The following is a 15,226-nucleotide window of genomic DNA, read 5'->3' as shown; positions in this document are numbered from 1 at the left end:
ATAATATATTCTCTTTTCCATTCTTATCCAGTCTTGAAAAAAACATAAATTGAATGTTATACTTTTATTCCAGACTATGTAGTAATGCTGCATTTGTATAAAGACAGAGCTTTTAACCATGCAAATTTCATAAAAGGAGCGTTTCTTATTTTACATGTTCTGAAAGAGTTTATTTTCATGAAAATTATAATAGATTTTCCAAAGCAACTAATTTGCTGTAACAGCCAAAGGTTACTACTGTAGTTTCTGGTGAAAGTCAAGTCTGTCAAGACATGTTCTGTATTTGTTGTGTCCTTCCTGGAGATGAAGCATGGAGGGGTGGTGAGGGCTTGAATCACAAGCTTCAAAATTATAAAGTCTATATAGCATGTCTTTATCCCCAGAATATGAGATGACTTCTTTATTTATCTGTACTACAAGTATAATTACAGCTCTTAGTTAGAGTCAAGTCTTGTGATGAGTTTAGCTTCACATTATTTACCCCACACCAGTTTATCTCTAAGCTTTATTCCTTCAATATCACTTGCATATGCAACAAAGTTGTGTTTTTTTTAAGGGAACTTTTATTAGATTTATTACATCTGCTCAGAGTTCCTTTCCTCCATCACATCTGTGCAAGCAGAACAGTAAATATAGTGATGATAAACTGCACTCACTAGAAAGAGTTTAACCCCGTCTTAATTCTTCATTGGGAGACATTCCTGAGATTTTAGTTTATATTAACTTTAATAGCCTCACAGTTTCTGCAGATTTGGCTGCTTCACATCCATGATGCAAATCTTCTTTAAACCATATCATAAAGGTGATTGGTTGGATTGTGATTTAGTGACTTTGGAAGGCATTGTAGAACAGAAAACGTATTGTAATGTTTAAAGACGGGTTTGCGATTTGAGCTTTGTGATATCAAGCATTCTCCTTAGAAAATTGGTACATTGTGATGGACATGGTCAGAAACAATATTCAGGTTGGCTGTGGTGTTTAAACAATGCTAATTTGGCACCAAGAGACCAGAAGCAAGCCAATAAAATACCCCCACCACCATTACACCACCACTAAAAGCCTAAGTGTTGGTGAAACGCAGAATGGCACCACTTTTATTTGCACCAAATTTTGACCCAACCATCTGAATGTTGCAGATAAAATGGTGACTAGGCCTTTTTTTTTTCAATCTCCCATGGTCTGATTTTGGGTAGGCAGTAATTTCAGCTTCAGTTTGCTTATCTTAGCTGATGGTGGCAGCACTGGGTGTGATCAAACAGTAGCCCATTTCTCAATGTCCGTTTTACTTATGAAAACATTTAACCAAAACGTTGACCATAGAGCTCCACAAGATAAGCAAAAGATGTGAAGGTTTGACGTACAGAGCATTCAGAGCTAGTAGCCATTGGTTATTTTAGTTGATTTCGAGCCAGTTTGTCAATTTTTTCTGATTTTTTTCTCTATTTGGACTTTTTTATGTAAACCTGAAAGACGTATGTGAAAATCCCAGTTGATCACCAGTTTCTGAAATACTAAGACCAGTTTCTCCAGCACCAACCACCACACCAAGTTCAAAAACACTGAAATACACTTTCTTTCTAAATGCCCAAATGTGCTCAGTTGCTGCAATGGAATTGGCTGATTTAAAAGAACATGATGAGCTAATAACATGGCCAGTCGGTGTAAACTCCTCCAACCCTTAAAACGTAAACTACATATGCCTGTGAAAGTCTATGTCTACATTATTTCAAAGTACTGTTCATTTAGAAAAGCCTGAAGAATTACTGTATAATCAATAAATCACAGAGCCTTAGTAAAATGAATAAAAAGCTAAAACTTTAATAAAATGAAAAATAAATCAGTCAATCAACAAAAACAGCTGAGCCATTCCAGACTGTTTCCATATGGAGGTGACATGATAACCAAAACTTTTTTTTTTTTTTTTTACAAATAAAAGGTTCAAATATACAAGGCAATGTAACATGTTATTTATACTGAAGGTATCTATATAACAAGCAGTTTTTCTGTACCGTTCCAACAGGGATATTCTTGAAAACGGGCAAGTCATACCTGGGAGGCAGTTCATCTGTTTCTTTCAAACCTTTCTCCATTAAACTTAGCACAACAGATTCAGTTGGCTAACTAGGGCATATTCCTGTAAATATGTTTTTACTGTAAATGAGACTGCTTTGCATAAAAAGCAGCAATAACCCCAAACTGGGTGCAAAAACATGGTGCATAGTGACAACCATACTGGAAACCAGTTAGTGTTTTTAAAGACCACTTCATGTGGTTGATGTTGGGAAAGAAATTGAGCTGAAACGCTGCATTCATGCTTTATTAAGAAACAGGGGGTTTTATATATGAAAATATTTGATACAAATAAAAAGGTCACATGGTAAAACTGAAAATGCACCAACATGGGGACACTAGATGAACGAGTGAGTTGGCGGTTTAATGGCAGGACAGAAACATGAACAGAATGGGTTGGGTTGAGCAGAGCAGGGGAACGTTTCACGCAGCAGACCGTCGACGGATGACAAATGTTCCTCTCTGCAGCTGCCCTAGGTAGATCCTCATCTTTGTACTGTCGCTCGTCTTCCTCACCCAAATCTGTACAACGAACACAGAAGAAGACCGGTCATTTCTGGGTGTTATGACTAACTAAGCCAAGGAAACACAGATATGCTGAGATTGCATTGACTTCATCATGGAACAAATGACTTTAAGAAGGAAAGTATTATCCAGATGCTGCTCATCAAATGCGATTGTTTAATTGATCAACACCAAGTGCAACACCATCTGTGTTTTAGCTATGTGTCAGTGGGCAGAGTACAGGTGTGGGTTAAAAACAATATCAAGGCGGAAAGACATCAGCAATGACTTTAGGCAAGCAATTACTGCTGCACAGCAATCCGGTAAGGGATGTGGGGTTTTCTTCATTCTACAGAGAGGAAGATCATCCTCAAGCGGAAAACATTGAAGGCAGCTGCCAATCCTCCCAGGGGAGGAGGACCTGACAAATCCTTCTCAACATCAGAGTGCAATGTTCAGAGAAATTCCAAAATAAAGAAAAAAGTTAGCATGTTCAACGTTAAAGCTCATGTCAGGGCAATCAGAAAAAGACTGGACAAACATGACTTGCTTTAAATGTCTGCTAGTAGAAAGTCTTTAAACCCAAATGAACCACAACAATTCTGAAGAGATGACACCAAGGTAAAGATGCTTGGCTATAATAAACAGCCCCAAACACAGCAGTGGGGAGACGACTGGCTAGTTATGCAACCACAGGACTATAGGAACTTTGCAGTCATTAAACTCTGCTGCATACTGATTCTAGATTCAAAGTAATGCCATCTGTCCAACAGCTGAAGATTGGCCAAAACTGGGTCATACAAGCAGTAAAACTCCGTTATAAAGCAGAATGGCCAAAAGGCCACCAGAACAATAAGACAGGCTGATAGTTATACAGAAAGTGAGTACTTGAAGTTGCTGCTGCTGCTGAAGGTGGTTCTACAAGCTGGATCATGGTGTGTACACAACACTTTTCCATCCTGGCTTCATCTTAGCTTTCCAAATAATGACAGTGTCCTTTCTGTATACCTTAAGGTTAGACTGAAATAGTTTTAGAACCTGGTAAAGACCAAATCCATTCTACCATTTTATGATTTGGAAAACCTTAGAAATGAATGAGGGTGTACTTATTTATTTTTTACCATAACTGTAGGGGATATGATGGAGGAATACATAGAAACTGTTTTAAATAAAAACATGTAAACCTAGGCTCCTTTCTACTTTTATGAACAGAGTTGCTTATTTCCAAAGAACATCTGGAAGTTTAAGCAATGCAACCAGTTCAACTTATCAGCCCAGAAATGAAGTAAATTACCATGAAATCATTGTTAATAATGCTTTACATATCAGCTCTAAAGGTTGCCCTAGATTTGAAATTTTCATCTTTCATTTAGTCATACAGAACAGCAGACAGGGCATTTCATCAGCTACTAAAGACCTCCACTTTACAAGATTAGCAGTTTCTTCACTTAGCATCTCAACTAAATTACCATTAAACCACTCAGTGAGTAAAGCTAATCAAGTAAATATTAATGACTTGTATGTACAACACCAAGGTTGATGAATTATTCTGGTATTAAACATGTTTTTATGATCACAGGGTAATTGCAACTTCATTAAATCACGGGGCCAACAAAGAGTTAACACTTAAAACATGAATAAATAAAACTTACCTCATTCGTCCCAACTGAGCTGATGACACAGCTAATCTTTGTGTTATCCTTTGATTCCAGGTAAATGGCTTGACTCTTATGGTACCTGCCCCCATGAAAAAACAAAACTGTATCAATTCAGTTTAAAAAAGGAGACAGCAAAAAGCTGCAAAGGTATTTTCACCAAGCCGAATAAACCACATTTGTCCTGAGACGGCACTGAGCAGATAATTAGATTGAAACGTCCAAACAAATAGTTCTGGTATTCTTTTAAAGACTCCAAACTGTCAAAAGGACACAGTCAAACAAGAAGAATAGATTGGCACAGATAATATTTGATCATTAGGAGTCTACTGAAGAATAACGATGCATTCATCTCCCTATGGCACTTTAAGACGGTTTCTGGTGTCGATGTCTTCTTTAGCCAGGGATAAATGAGACTTTGCCTTCAAGGGAATACAGCACGCACCTCACAACTTGCTCCTCTCAACTTTCTCCGTCTACGGCAGCAGCTAATAGGACAGAAATCTATTATGTTCTTCCCCTTTAAAGGAATAGATGTTCTGACATTTCTTATTCAGACCTCCGCTCTCTAACAGAAACGTGTCAAGGCCATGTCTGGTCACAGACTCTCATTATCTTTACATATGAATCAAAGGAGAATGCAACACTGGTTCCTATGCAGACACATTCCCCAAGTGGAGGATATTTCATCTTTATATTTGATTCAAGGACTGGTATACGTCCAGTAAGTTCAAAAAAAAATGTGGGATCAAACACGTAGCAATGTGGCCATCTAGTGGTGGCAGATGCAAGTAAGTAACCCAAATCACAGCAGAGAACCAAGGTCATGGCCTTTTTGATTAAATTAAAGACATACCATCTTTTATCGTAGTAAAGTTTCCCCTCTTCAATGCGGGCCTCGTAACGCTGGGAGGGGTTCTCAATGGGAGCAGAGGGGACGTGCTCAGGAGATGAAGGAGACACTGAAGAGGGAGACACATCAATCGGTAACATTACAAACACACACAGTGACCATTTATATGAACAGTAAATTTGTATATCTGGTTTAGCCAGAGCTGTTCCAAGGCTGTATAAGGTCCTGAGCATAAGCCATACTTATTTCTCTTTGACATTGTTCAAAATTGATTAAATTTTATTGTCAGGCAAAAAAATGATATTGACTCAATCCAAGAGTGTGCTTTGCTTGACCATTAAATAATCCAAAAGGAGAATTCCCCAAATTGGGCCCCCATTTCATACCCATGTTTTGCCATTTCACCCCTGTAAATCATCCCATTCATAGCACTGTCCTTAACCACAATGTACCGTTTAATTCCTCTTTCTAGTTAAATATTTTTGATGAAATGTGGAAATCATAAAATTGATCAAACCTCGTGTACAATTTAACAGACTAATTGAATATCATTTTCTGCATGGTGCAGACTTTGTATTGCACCATATTTTCATTTGTTGTGGGTATGATTCCCATTTGGGCTAGCTGACCCTTTTGAAATATGACAAGTAGTCACACCTGAATAAAAGAATAACTCCTACTAAGGGAAATGTTGCACTAGAGTCCCAAAACCCAATTTCCTTACAGTAGACTATGAGTAGATCATAGAAAATTACTTTGGATCATCCATTGTCAAAGCTAGCGTGACTGGCTATATGGTGGGTATAAAACGCCCAGTGGAACGTGGCTCCTTTATGTACCAGAAAATAACCGGCCTAAACAAAACTACACAAAGCCTAAGAAGAGAAGACACCAGCACCTATTTGCTGATGGAACCATGGATTCTGCTCTCTACCAGAAAACCCAGAGGGAGTATTTCCATCCACCAGTTTAAGTCCTTAAGCTCAGGAGCACGTTGGGCTATGCAGCAGAACAAGGATCTAAGATATGCAACTGAGTTCCCGTCTGAATGACTCAAAAAAAAAACAAACGTAACCTGGTTAAAGTCTGGACTAAAGTATGACTGAGATGGTGAGCCATGACTTTAAACAGGTCAATAATGCTTAAAAACCCTCCAATGTGGCTGAATGAAAACAATTCTGTAATTAATAATGCTTTAACAGAAACTATCATCTGAAATCTTTTTTTTTTTTTTCATTGTTGGATTTTAACATTTGCTTCATGTGGAACATGCAAGTAAGGGTAAGGTAAGGTAAGGTAAGGTTATTTCTATAGCGCTTTTCAGCAACGAGACACGTTGTACATACAATTACAATACAATCACAAAGAAAATAAACACAGATACAGAAAAACAAATCAAATGATTCTACAATCCTTCTAAGAAATCTAAAAATCTATGAATCCTTCTGAGAAATCTAATAGTCTCATCATTCCACTGAATTCTAACTAGGGAAGCTGAGTCACTGGAACAAAACAGCTTTAATCCACATTTTCAGGTGCTAATAATATATTGCTTTTACTGGTACTGAAGTTGAACTAAGTAATAACAGTCCATTGTAGTTTAATTAAGAAAGCTGGGTCATTGGTGTAAGAGCAGCTGAAGTCCAAATTACTAATAATATTTGGTTTTCGCTGGTAATCCTTTTGATAAAACAAAAATCAATGAAAAAGTAATGAAATGCTAATAATAATTGGCTTGTTTTATGTCATAATTGGCAAGTGTGAAAAGCAGAAGAAATCTCTAATGGGGTGAATATTTTTATCACTAAGCAGTTCCTTTAAAGTAAAGATTTCCCTCTAATAGTAGCCATTAAAAGGTGAGCTCTGACCTACCTGGTCGTTTTGGTGACTTTAGCTGTAAAAAAGAAGTGATGGAAATATTTAAAAGCGGTTTTACAAACACTTTGCGTTAGGCAGGAGAATGTTAAAACTTTGCTAAACCAGAAGCACAAACCTTATTAAGTGTTCTTAGGTCTTCCATAATCTGCTCGTCTGTTAATAAATAGTTTAGCTGAGGTTTGAAGAGTCAAGGTAGACGATTGTTACATTTTATAGACAAAGTGAAACAATTCATTTTAATAGATCAACCTATATCCAAATGTAACGAACTATACAGTGTTGATCTGAAGGATATCTGGTGCAGGTTTTCTTCGCTTATCTGGTATCGGGACTGGATCGTTGGGTCGTCTCCTCAGCTTTCTTGTCATGATTGGTTTTACTTCCATTGAGTCTGCCAATGACATAAAACAACAGGATGCCAGAATATTATTTTTAGACATTTTAACCCACAATCGTTCTAGTTTATATATGTTGTGGTTGCGTCTGTTCTGACTTCCTTGATGCAGCCGGCTGAAAGCCCTACAAGTTTGAGCTCCTATCAGCTTCATCTATTTTGGATAATATGGAACCATGTTGTAAAGAAGAGTCCGACCTAATTGTTTCTCTTCTGCTGATCAAATCGCTGATTAACACCAATAATTCATGTTTCCTTACCACCCGTTAGCTCCATTGTTAACTTCTCATTCTCAATCATTTTTTTCTTTTCCTCCAGCTCAGCGATTAGGTTTTCCTTCAGTTCCACCTTTTTATCATCAAACTCCTTCACCGCTGCTTTCTTCTCTTTAATGTAGTTTCTCTCCACCTGTTCTGTCTGTGGAAATTAAACAAACAGTAACCACCTTTGCCTTTTAATTGCAATATAAAAAAGACAACACTTATTAGTCTCATCAAATGTGCTTACCTCAAGCTGAAGAAACAAATCTGTAAATGAAAAATAAAAACTTAAATCTCAGAATGCTGAAAGCTCTGTGCATTAATATGGTTTGTTTTCTTGTCATGTTGTGAAATATTAATCATGTTCCATCAAAGAGAACTAATCAGCAAGCCTTCAAAATGGCCCTGACTGTATTTCCATTAGCTGGATAATGAAAACAAGGCTATTGGTTTCCAGTAGGTGGAGTTACCACATTTCCATTAATTGAGTTTCTGTTTAGATTTGAAAACTGTTTCCAATCCGATCCACATCAACTTTTTTCTGGGAAAAAAAAATCCTTTTGATGCAAATACAGAATATTTTCACTAAAATTACTGAGTACAGTGGCCTGTTTGTCAAGAATTTCTTCTTCTAATTTAAAAAGTTGGATTAAATATATGAACTAAAAACTAGTCAGCCAGAGAATTATATTCTGTGTTGTGCAGATGCATCTATGCTATTGCTGCGTTCCATAAGTACTGGGAAATAGAAATTTCTGAGTTTCTGGTCGTAAATTTCGACTGGAACACGCCCTCATGTGGGACATCCCGCTCAGAAACTGGAAGCAACTCCGACTACCCCCAGTTAGGATTTCAAGATGGCTGCTCCTCACATCAACAGTGAGTAAAACTTTCTTGCTTTGACAGTTTTTAGCAGTTCTTTTTTAATTATGTAACATTTAGTACGTCGTACATACTGCTTTTCTGTTTTTGATGAGACGAGATGTTTCAACGCTGTTTATATATACAAAATACAGCGTAAAACAGCGTTATCGGCATTGTCGTAACAATGGCCATATACGCGTAACAAAAATTATGAGAGTCCATGTATTTCCCAACTTTCAAACTAGAATGCCATCAACTCGGAGATAAGGCGACACCGATTTCCCAGTTTCTGGTTTTCTGAAGTAAATAGATTGCAGCATTTATACTTCCCACCTGCCTGCTTTTAAAGCAAAGCAAGTCTTAAAATAAACCTTTGCTGTAGTTTTCATTTTCTCTGTAGGACTGGATGCTATTAGAAAAACATGCGATTGGTGAATATTTGAACTAACCCACTTTATTACAACAACTCCATCTTACTTGATCTTAGTTACTAGAATCTATATCAAATGTTTTATTTAACAGACCAAATATATCACTAGCATGCAGAGTGTGAATGCATGAAACTTGAAGTCTTAAACCTACCAATCAACACATCAAGCACTCCTTGACCCATGCTAATGTGGCAAATATAGATGCAGCTCTGTTTGCTGAACGTTGACCAAATGATGAGAGGGATAACAGGAGTCTCAGCAAGAACATGACTTTTTTGAAGGTAGGTTCTATGGAGGTATTATAAGTAATGTATGGCAGATGCCATAAAATAAGCAACGCAAAACAACTCAAACTGAATATGTTCATACCCATGGTGTACACCGTTTTACTAACAGATACTACGCGTCTAAACTTTCACAAGATGCCGTCAGGTTTTTCCTTTCTTTCTCAGTCGACTGACGTCTGCGCTTCTATGTGAATTCAAGTTGGCGTAGCATTCTGCTGAGATAATTAACACAATTTACTGTTGAGTTGACTCATTTTTTAAAAGTGGGCTTTCACAATAAATTGGACATTCATCAGACTAAAAGCAGACTGACGAGTCACAGCTGATGAGGCAGATTGATGCAACGGGCAGCCTCAACTAGCCTCAATTTTGCATCGTAATGCAGACATTGGTCAGCTAAGAAAATAACAGCAAACTTCACAACAGTGTCTTGTTAATGTACAGTTAATAGCAAATAGAGCATTGCATCCTGCTGATGAACATTTTCAGTTTGAAATGTTTTAAAATCAGGGAAATCTGACTAGCTGTTAGCATTACACCAGCCTGAGGATTATTTCCCTTTTCTACAACATTCACTGTGATATAAAATGTCCAGAACAGGTAAGGGAATGACTACAATAACAGAAAAGAACCTCAATTAAAACAATACAAAGTATCTCTTTAATGGAGAGAATAATGACTGGTTAAAAAGACACATGGACAACAAGGTGACCAGGATTTGTTTTTAACACTCTTATGGATAAAAGACATTTGAAGTGGTTATTTCTTTCCAGATCCCACCTGACAGCTACTATTCGTTTTTTTTGTTTTTTTTTATTAGATGCATCATGGCAAATCGGACTGAATACTCACCTGTTGAATCAGCATGACAGGTAGGCAAAGTTTGCATAATATTTCAAATGATGCTTCAGCTGGCGCTTACCCCAGATGCCCAGTCAGACCATCAGACTGATATAAAAATAACTTTAGAAGTTATGTTAGTTGCCTTAAATAATGAATAAAGCCACGGAATATGCAGAATAAGACGAATCCCAGACTGGGTATTAGCCGGAAGATGATATCTGGTAGTTTGTTTCATCATTTACATTGCCAGCGATTATTAATGTAATAAACTTAGATCGCTCAAACACTTTCCCACCTCTTAAGGAGGAAAACTCGTCCCATTCTACTTCCACATCACTTCTATCTGGTTCCTCTCCTGACTGACAGTCAGCTAATACACCCACTAAACTTTAGAGTACTCCAAAACTTACACTAACCTGTTTTTAACATGGATGTATGAAAAATCAAAACACAGCATGTTCTTGCCTGCATTTCGAAGTCTTTCTTTGTACTGCTGGTCCAGCTTCTTCATCCTCTTCTGATACTCCTGCAGAGTACCTGCAAGGACAAAAATCAAAACTTGGTCTCTTTGGATTTGCTCTGGTCTTGCTAGCTGTTTTAATTCTAATTTTGGTACCTTCTTGTAGCTGCTGCAGCTGTCTTTTCAATGAGGCCAGTTTATCTTGGTACATTCTGTAAAGAAATGAACAAGATCATAATCAGAGAAAAAAATGAAAGGAAACTTTTAAGAACTAAATTTAAACCTAGAAAGGTGGATTTATAGTTAAAAAAAAAAAAAAAATCACTCACTGTTCCTTGATTTCCACAAAGTCCTCCTCGTCATGTTTGGCAAGATCTGTCTCACTGGCATCTTCAGTGTCTGGAAACGGTAATGACAGGAACTGAATTAAAATTCCCAGATCTCTAAATTAAACTTTAACAAACAGATTTCAGGAGCTTCCTCAGCAATCAGACATGTTTGTTGTGATGATTCTCTACAGGTGGATCAACTCTGCTGTGAGCAGATCAAACAACGTGCGTGGCACTAGTGAGGTAATGGTGAACACCCTTCAGAGGATGCCCTCCGACGTGTTTGAATGGTGGATCCTAAGATCACACTGATGAAATAACAGGAGAAAAAGTTCGGCTAGACAATGCCAGAGTGGACATATCCTGCACTTCCTCTCGGTCAGTTTAACCCAATAACTCCTGACACGGTCAATCCAAACGCATGTTAGTTCAAACTTTTAGCATTTGTGGCTTGGGATGATTTATCAGCTCATTTTGGTGGTGCTGTCAGTCCACCGGCAACTCAGAAAAAAAGGACGCTAACGTGTTTCACCGATGCTAAACGACGTGTCAAACTCGGTGGCGAAGTTTACAACAGACAGCCGAATTAGATCGGTTAGTTTTTATCTTAAAAAACAGAAAAAACGAAAGCAAAAAAAAAAAAAAAAAGAGGCCGAGTTAAGCTGACACAGCAAGTTTCATTTTCAGGTAGCATTAATGTGCTAGCTGAAGTTAGCTCGGTCTGCTGTTAGAAGAGTACCCCGGCTGTAGCTCACAAGGACATGAGAAGCACATCAGAAGGCAAAACAACATAGAATAAACCAAACCGCTCGTCTGGAGGCCCGTGTCAGAAGACTAGCAAACCTTTTAGTGTTGTCATCGCCGCGTTTTCTCCTTTCTTTCAAAGATTCACCGCAATCCGTCTGGTCTGAGTGAGGAGTGTGAAAAGGGCACAGCAGTGGACACAGCAGGCAGGCAGGGCCAACCTGTCAGCGCTCACCGCTAACGTCACTAAGCTCGGTGGCTGGCTAATTAATCGTGAGAAAATTTCAGATCACAACGTAAGCGTGTTTCACTCGTAGAGATCACAATGAATGAAGACGTTTCTCCTGTAAAATTACCATTTTATACAACTGAAGGCTGAATCTTATCTCATATAGACTTGAGACATTAGTTTCACACGGGGCGATTTAGTGATTACAACGCAGTTAGTATAAAAACAAATGACAAGGCGTATGAATTATTCGTTTTAATTGTACAGTTAAAAAAAAAAAAAGTTCACAAAATCCATGCTAAAATAATACGGCAAAGATTTTTTTTTGATTTATTGAAAAATAATAGAGATGCCCCAGTCAATCGGCATGAAATCGGAACCAGCCAATCGGCTCTGAATTATCATCAGCGGTCCAAATGCTAAAGCATTATAATATTTTTATCCAGTTGGTTAAATGCAACAAAATTAAGAACTCCCATCACTTTTAGTTTATAAACCAACAGCATCAGACTTTTTTTCGAAATACGTTTATGCATAAAATAAAAGTCAGATGTATGTACAGATTATCCCTATTTGATGTCTTTTCTCACTTTTTTGCTCTCTATGATGTGTTACGGTTCTTTGGGAGAAATCTGGATCCGTTATAATCGGAATCAGCCAGAAAAAGCCTGTATTTCTAACTAATATATATTATTAATGAAGCAGCAAACAGTTGTTTGACTGAACTCATCTAATGTCTCCGTTATTTACTCTGACTGGGGATCAGCAAGTCAAACACTGACAGAGTTGATGTCTTTTTCCCTTTTTATTAAAGGCAACAAAACTAAAAACCAACGTTTCTGGTCGGTAAACATTCCTATTTTCTCTGTTTATTATTTGTTTTAAATTAAGTCTGAAGCATTCTTTACAATTTTTTTCTCGAAATCAAGATATTTTTCACACTATTCCTAATATTTTATGTTTAATCTCAATCTTTTGACTTTAATGACTGAAAGGATGAAATACAACATTTCAACTAAACATTCCTCTACTGCAAATAACCTCGATGTTCTGTTACCACGAACATATCATCTAAATGCCCACCGTCTAATTCCCCTGAATATGTAATTTATTAAATACATGAAGTGGAAATAAAATGATATCAAACATAGAAACCACCCACTTTATGTAGATTATATATATATATATATATATATATATATATATGACTATGAATTCACCCGGGTCGAATCTATAGTTTGAAAAAACTCGCTCGCGAGTTAGCGTACAAAAAAATTGGTGTTGATAGTACTAGCTACGAACTAAAAGCAACATTGGAGCTAAAACATGCCAGGCATGGTAAGATTAAATAACTAAAAGCAAAATTCGTCTATTAATACGCCTTGCCTCAAAAATACGCATAGCTACATTTCTGCAACAACCGCTCATTTCCGTTTCTCTTCCAAGGAGTAGACGGAGCCCGACAGTTAGTGTGTTGCTGAAGATTCCTCTAAACGCTACCTTCTTCTGAGTCTCTTCCCCTGAAACTTCGGTCATCGTCGTCATCCACGCTGTCGAGTTCCTCTTCGTCGTTGTAATAATCCACCATTGGAGAAATTAAAGTGGAAGCCATTTATCGGCTTGGATGTAAACAAACATAAAATAAACAATCGAATTGTGTTTTGCAGGCTGCTTGAAACTGCGCCTACAACTGACAGGACCTCTGTGTGACAAGCTCTCCACGTATATGCCTGTAGACAATTCCTGTAAAAAAAATTACGTAGATGTGCATTTATCGTGTTCAATAATTGAATTTAAGCTCAGACAAACTGCGTTTTAGAGCAAGATATGTATGACAAAAAAGAACGGTTTTATTGATTGTTTTAAAAGCATTAGAATCTACCACAGTCTATGTCAACAACTAGAGTGGTCTCTCTGTGGGAAATGGGAAGGTCGACTCATTTTTGAGATCCAAATAATTTGGCTCACCTCACCCATCGGAATTAAATGTTTCGGTAGTCAACGACCTAGTATTTCTAATAGCTTTGATAGTGAAGGTAAAATTTCCATATTCAATAAATACATGTACAAAGACACGTGTAGAATACAACTACGGTTCTCGCCTGTTATCACATCTAACAGGGGGAAATGTATACAATCTGTGAGAGCATTTTTTTTTTTTTACTGCCAGTTGGCTTTTACTTAGCATTGCAGTTCATTTCCTATTCTTCACAGAATCTATCTACACTCATATTACTAAAATAAAAAAACGTCTTCAGGCGAAAAACTGGGTCTCATCGTTCATTGAAAAGAGTTGGCAAATCGAGGTGACTCGGTCATTACAAACTCATTACTAGCCTAAGTTTGCGAGCACACAGTGAAGTTTCAGTTAACAAAAAAGGAAAGGAAAAAATACATTTAATAAAACTCTTGTTTTTTATGTTTCCTGCCGTTGAGTAGAAGTTATTGAATAGATTAATTCCTTTGGCTTCTTTTTCCCCTTCTTTTGACTTTACACAATGTTGGTATTTTCTGTCTTTTGATGAATAAAGTTCAACATAAATCACTGTTGTTTGCATATTTCAGAGTGGCTCCCCCAAAAAATACTGTTGCCAAAGCCTCTCAATATCTAAAGCACTGGCACTTAGAATAGTGTTCAAATCCAATTATTTATTGTTGCTCTGGAAGAGCACTGAGCCTATCTGCAACGTTTTCAAGAAGTGATCCATTACTACAAAGAGTCTGTATTTTAATATAAAAGGGGCCTAAGGAATATGGGTCTGTCTGTCAGACAAAGCATAAATGTGTCATATAACAAATATGTACACTTAAATTCATTAGCCGTTTTATCATGAAACAATTAACATAATCATCATTAGCAGACACTTGCAGGAGTTAGGGGTGGACTAACAGAAAAAAAATATATGAGTATGTTTTGTGATACTATCTTGATACCAGTAAAAGTGATTCTGAAACACTATAACTTATTTTCAATCTTAAGTAACTGTGTGGCTGTGACTGCATGGCAGACAAACAGAAATACTGCTCTTGCAGTTACATAAAGAAGTGTGATTTTTATCACTAAACTACACATACTGGTGTTTTCAAACATCATTCATTGGAATTTATCATTGTCACGATAATTCAAAATTCTTATCATGGTAAGAATTTTTTCACATAAACGATACAATAAATGCCCGGCCCTAGCAGGAGCTCACATGGGAATAACCGGGGCAGAACCCTGGCTATTACAGACATACTTTGGGACGGTGGCCAGTGCACAGAATAAGAGAACAATCGCTTCTTTTCAGATTTGAGTCTTACCTACACTTTCAATGTTTGTGTCTACCCTAGGACATACTATATCAAGGAGAAGAAACTCTTATTACATAAGGGTTTTTTTCCAGCTTGATGTCTAATTGAATTTTACAATTTGACACCCTGGA

At 37.2% G+C, this 15,226-nt stretch overlaps 1 protein-coding gene across 2 annotated transcripts; it reads right to left on the bottom strand.

Annotated features, from left to right (window-relative positions):
• Nucleotides 1-1,793: 1,793 nt before the first annotated feature.
• On the bottom strand, nt 1,794-13,502 carry suds3 (SDS3 homolog, SIN3A corepressor complex component). Of its 2 annotated transcripts, none has more exons than XM_047382496.1 (12): nt 13,302-13,502; nt 10,829-10,898; nt 10,656-10,711; nt 10,505-10,576; nt 7,862-7,881; nt 7,615-7,771; nt 7,256-7,351; nt 7,076-7,137; nt 6,955-6,976; nt 5,086-5,191; nt 4,227-4,311; nt 1,794-2,592 (listed from the first exon to the last, which is right to left on the bottom strand). In XM_047382496.1, exons 1-12 carry the CDS (start codon nt 13,411-13,413, stop codon nt 2,494-2,496), a joined length of 957 nt encoding a protein of 318 aa, XP_047238452.1. In that variant the 5' UTR covers nt 13,414-13,502; the 3' UTR covers nt 1,794-2,493. The 2 variants fall into 2 exon arrangements, with proteins under 2 accessions (XP_047238452.1, XP_047238453.1); XM_047382497.1 differs by lacking the exon at nt 13,302-13,502 and adding an exon at nt 11,672-11,819.
• Nucleotides 13,503-15,226: the final 1,724 nt, after the last annotated feature.

The sequence above is a fragment of the Girardinichthys multiradiatus genome, chromosome 12, assembly GCF_021462225.1.
Source record: "Girardinichthys multiradiatus isolate DD_20200921_A chromosome 12, DD_fGirMul_XY1, whole genome shotgun sequence".
In the NCBI taxonomy this organism is placed as follows: domain Eukaryota; kingdom Metazoa; phylum Chordata; class Actinopteri; order Cyprinodontiformes; family Goodeidae; genus Girardinichthys; species Girardinichthys multiradiatus.
This window is presented reverse-complemented; position numbering and strand designations above follow the sequence as displayed.